Source organism: Panthera pardus, unplaced genomic scaffold (assembly GCF_024362965.1).
Source record: "Panthera pardus isolate Hobbes unplaced genomic scaffold, ASM2436296v1 HiC_scaffold_285, whole genome shotgun sequence".
In the NCBI taxonomy this organism is placed as follows: Eukaryota; Metazoa; Chordata; class Mammalia; order Carnivora; family Felidae; genus Panthera; species Panthera pardus.
This window is the reverse complement of record NW_026526860.1, coordinates 7359-12919: the sequence shown is the minus strand read 5'-3', so window position 1 is coordinate 12919 and position 5561 is coordinate 7359. Positions and strand designations below refer to the sequence as shown.

Here is a 5561-nt window from a genome sequence, read left to right as displayed (position 1 = left end):
TGATATCTTCATTCCCCCCATCCTTGTGCATTGTAGCATTATTTACAAGAACCAAAACACCCTATGTGTCCGCAGACAGAAGAATGGGTAAAAAGAAGTGTGGCCTGTATGTACAGTGGAATTCTATGATTCGTCCATAAGAAAGAATGAAAATTTGCCCTTTGCTACAACATGGGTGGATCCTGAGGGCATCAGGATAAGTGAAGTAAGTCAGACATGTGGGAAATCTAATAGGCATGTCCTGTTGTAGGACATTACAGGGAACACATTGCAAAGCAGAACACTGCTTTCTGGCTTTGCTGAAAACAGCAGGCAATGCTTTGCTTGTGTGGTTAATGTGTATCTAGGAGTTACTAACTTCCCTTACATGCAGTGTGGCTGCACGAGAATTTCAGGAGGTGCTGGGAAAGTATGATTACCTGGTTGCCCTGGAACGTGGAGAATATGTGTACACATGGCAGTCTAATACTTTGTGTAACCATGTGTATTTGAGACAAAGTGCATGCATGGGGACACATTGGTACAACTTACAAGACTATCTGCACCAACAAGGATTCTAGGTATGAACTGAAGTGAAAATCCTGTTATGTGCTTCATGTGTTTTACATCTATTGGTGAATTATGGGATACATTCTTATTCCAAAGTAATTTCTGAAACAGTTACTGTTTAGTTCTGAAAATTTCCTAATCAATTACTATTAAAAAGTTGTATATTTTCAATTCAGAAGAAAATAAACAGACTTTAATATCACTATTATGATTTGAAATGTATGCTAGACAACTGTAAAAATAGTAAAAAATATTTAGAAAAAGGGTCCCTAACTTTCCACAGGCTCAACTCTGCAGGGCTTCTAGGAGGTTCTTGGGAGAACCAAAGTGGAAATCCTAGGCAGACCCTCATCTAAGGATGAACTCACTGAAAAATAGAGAAAAGAAGGAGAAAAGGGGTTCATATTCATCGGGCTCCCTCAGAATGCCAGAGACATCCATAGGCACTTGTGCCTACCTTTCTGATTGATTTCACTGGGGGCTACTTTCAGCCTCATAGTGTCAGTCTCCCACATTCGGAAATTTGCTCTCCAGGGAGGCACAGCTTGCACTGGCTGGGATCGAATCCATGTCTCTTTCCCTGACAGCCCACAGACACCCCAGTGTGGGACAGGCAGTATGAGTGTGTGGTAGCCCTCCATCACCCTGAACCCGTAATGGGACCAGGAAATGAGAGATTACCTGAAGAATGAGAAAAAGCTCAGTGTGCAAGAGCACAGTTTTGGAGAAAATTCATGAATTTGCCCCTAAAGGAGCTTGTGGCAACTTCTCTTATTTCTGGAACCAGAAACCTCAGCCCAAGACACAGCTGCTGACTCAGATCTTCTGCACAGAGTCTTAGGCACCGTTTGGGCTCTTACAGGCTTACACAAATACATAGAGGCCACAAGCATGCAGTTTTCAAGTTTTATTTCAGAGTTCTGCTCAGTGACGCATCAGAGACCTGGTGTCAGGTCCATGATGTGCCTGTGGACCCCTGTGTCTCCCGCAGACCCCCGGAAACGTGGATGTTAGCTGTGCCGCCTCATTACTGTATTTTCACAGATGAGCCACGTGGATTGTCTATAGTTGTTTAGGGGTCTGGAGGCTGAATTATGCATTGTCTTGATCAACAGTCTCTTCCGTAACCTTCTGTCTGTTGGTAGTTCTGACGTTTCCGGCAACACCAAAGAGGAATGCAGCAATTAAGACATAGATTCTAGCAAAGATCACTCTGAGATACACCACGGATTCACGACTTTGCCTGACTGACCGCATTCTTCTTGGAGGGGGTCCACTGTCTGTGCTCCCACCAGTGCCTCGTTCAGTGCACCGTGGAGGATCCCAGCCTACGTGGCAATGGCAGTTCCTGTTATTGTTGCATATCCCTCTGTGACTGCATTTCTCCGGGATACAGTCATAGTTCAGCTGAGCCACACTGCCATTGCAGTAGGTATCCTGACAGAACTTTCCAGGAGCACAGGGGGGTACCAGTTCTCACATGACCAATATCGGTTGTTCCTGTGCTACGATGCGAATCCAGCCCAAAACACCAGAACCCTGAGATCTCAGACTGATGAAATCCCACATGCTCTTGCAGCTGAGGGAGATGCGTGACGTTACTACACTGCAGCCTTCCACACTGCATGTCTGTGGGGGCACAGGGTTTAGATTTGAATACCCCTGGGTCTCTTCTGCAGTGTCCATATCGGCTGCCTTTTTGATTTATGGTATAGCAGACATTTTCACCCTTCACAGCATTTCTGCCAAAGATTTCTTGGCAGTGCATAGTGCGGTCAGTGCAGTTTCCATGATAGCAGTAGCCCTCTTCAGTGCACGGGGTTCCATCTTGCATATAGAAGTCATCAGGCCACTCCACGGACACCCCACGGCAGTATTCTGGAAGATCACATATATTTTGGATTGGCCTGCAGAGTGTCCCAGCATCAGAATAGGTGCAGTTTGTACAGCATCTGCCTGTATTACATTTGCTGCCAGGGGTTAGAATACAATCAGTCGTACAGCAGGGATTGTTGTAGCACTGCTTGAAGGAGCCACAGTCACACTGCTCACCTGGCTCCACTACATAGTTTCCACAACGATCGTGAGTCAGGCTTTTATTGAAATAGGAAAGTCCTGAGTCAAATATGCACTCACAAAAATTATTCACCACTACATGCTGCATATGAATGAAGGAACAGTTACTGAAAGAATCTGTCATAATAGGGTATTGATTCATAATGCAGGTAGACCTCCTCTGGCATGCACAAAACTGATTGTCATAAAAAATACCAATAGATAATGCAATTTTTTGGGCTACTAACACAGACAACAATAAAAAATGTCTGCCTAGAGAAGCAAGCGAGATGATGGATTTTGATCCGCATACCGCGTATGTGGCTGGCTGAAACTGAAGTTCATGTGGTGCATCTTTGTTCATAAGTAAAGCTGTATGTGGTTTAAAAGCAACAAACAAGTGTCTCTGAAAGTAGATATGAATCGGACTCCCTGGCACCCGAAAATTGTTCAAGACAACTGGATCTTCCAGATTATAAATGACCATGGAGGAAATATAGTGCCTTACATCAATCCCTTGAAGCATTGAGTCAGTCAAACTAACAAGCCTTATGAGGAATCGGGCACATTTTGACACGTTGTTGAACACACTATACATTGTTTTGGAACCGAGAACAAGTCCTTTCAAAATCCCATGATGGGATGAATACAACTTACTAGAGATCCTGGGGGCTGCACTGATATTTGCTTGAGAGAACAGGGGGTTCCTAAGCTCCTTATATCCCAGGTTATAAGTAGGTCCCGTTGCATTGGTGTCTGCCACTATCTGAGAAACAACGTGTTCAAACCGTTGGGAATGGCTGAGGGGTCTGATTTCATAGGCAAGGTCATCCAACTTCATGATACCTTCAAGGCCCCCATAGCACGTGTCCATGGTGACCATGGAAAGAGGAATCTCCTCCAGGTAGCCGAGGTAGTAACAGTCTGGAGGGATGAAGGGGTAGTCCATCTGCAAGGCTCCCTGATCATCCTGAGTCATCATCAGCAACTGTCTGGACCAAAAGAGTTTCTTGTGCCTCATGTGGATAACATGGCTCTTGCCCCCAAAATGCAGGCTATAGGACAGCCAGCCAGGCATCTGAACGCCCTTGCCGTGGTGCAACTCCTTCTTGGGAATTACCACCTCAGAAGAGATGTAGCGCCATGAGGGACGACCTTGAGAACCTTGGACAGGAGCCAGCAATGCCCAGAGCGCAAACAGCAAGAGGGGTGCCCTCAGGGTGACCTGGTCCTCTGCCAGCCTCATGCCCCTGCTCAGGGACATCTGCCAGTGAGAATGGATAAATGGAGGATCCTCAGCAAAACCAGGTCTAGACCATCAGACAGAACAGAGGGCTGTACCAGGTGGCCAGCACCCTACACCTCGGGGCCACCTGTGGGGTTAGGTAACAGTCACAGGGTGTGGCATTGGGTGACCCTGCTCATCAGTTCACCTGGGGTGGATGTGGGAGAGTCAGGTGGGCCATGGTCAACAGTGCTCACATGGACATGGGTAGGGACTTGGACCCAGAAACACGGCTCTATTCAACACATTCCATCTTTTCTCCTTCTACTTGGATACGGGATATGCAATTATAACACACTGAACTTCTCTACCAATTCCATGTCCTGTGGTACTGCTGGGTCACTTTCTCTGGATGACTGCTTTTCCTCATTATGGAGACCAATGCTTCCTACTTCCATGGGATATGGAGGTAGACTGTCAATTTTAACTTTGTACGTATTGAAAAACTTCGCTTTGTAATTTTACATGTCTTATTCTGGTTGGCTATTAGTTTGCAAGCCATTTGATCCTTTTGGTTGTTGCTTTGAAGCTTCCTCTGAGTTTACTGAGGAAACATTTCCCTGTATTCTGTGTCATGATTGGTGAAGTACAAAGTTGTATTTTAGTTTTTTCTTATGCCATCTGGTGAGAACAGAAAGTACTGCTGAACATGTGTGAGCCCCAGGGGATTTCCCCTCTAATCCCTTATTGTGGTTCTTTCCTGGCCTCTGGCAGTCTTCTCCCATGCCTGTGAGTTTCTCTCCTCAGGTGGAGCTAGATGCAGGGGAGTTGAGGTTACTTTGGCAGCTTGCACCATGGAGGCTGCACATGATCGAAAATGGTATCCACCATGGAACTCCCTTGTTTAAGTACCGTCTAGTCCTTTAAAATCCCTTGGGTTGGGCAGAAACCCTCAGAGTTGGCTTTTGGAGAAGAGTCTGCCTTTTCTCTGGGTGGCTGGCCTCCTAAATAAAGCTCAACTTCTTTTCCCATCAAAACTAAAACTTTGAACATTGACCTTTCCAGAAATACTCAGCTGAATTTGGGATTTGATAACAATAAAATGGAGAGTGGAATGGCAGTTGTCAGGGGCTGGCAGGGTGGGGCAATGAGGAGTAGATCTCAAGGGCTATGATTTTCTGTTATGCAAGATGATTAAGTTCTAGAGGGGTCTCCACAACATTACCCCTGTAATTAACAGTACTGTACTGTACGGTTCAAATTTTGTGAAGAGTGTTGGTCTCATGTTCAGTGAGATCCTAACGCAAAACACAAGTGGAAGACACGAATTTTGCTTCTCACATGACAGTATGCTGAACTGCATGGACACACTCTCTACTGATAATGTGAAAATAATTTAAAAACATTTACATAGTTTGAATACTAACCCTGAGGATATGTCATTTACAAATATCTTCTTCCATTCCATAGTTTGCCTTTTACTTTTGTTGATTTTTTCCCTCACTGTGCAGAAGCGTGCTATTTTGAGGTAGTGCCAATAGTTCATATATGTATGTATTTAATTTTCTTGTTTTATTTTTAATTTAAATTCAAGTCTTCAGTCTTTGAGCTCCACATTTACGGGAAGTTGTCTTGTCATGATTAACTTTATGGGTTATCTTGACTGAGTCATGGGTGCCCAGATTCACCACTGTTTCTGTGGATGTCTGTGATGTGTTTCCAGAAGAGACTG

General features: G+C 44.8%; 1 protein-coding gene across 1 annotated transcript; it reads right to left on the bottom strand.

The window, feature by feature from the left end:
- Positions 1-1443: 1443 nt before the first annotated feature.
- On the bottom strand, positions 1444-3868 carry LOC128774092 (disintegrin and metalloproteinase domain-containing protein 21-like). Its single transcript, XM_053892152.1, is given in 2 exon segments — positions 1444-2013; positions 2015-3868. Coding segments are annotated over 2 exon segments (2226 nt in total). The 3' UTR covers positions 1444-1641.
- Between the last annotated feature and the right edge of the window lie 1693 nt (positions 3869-5561).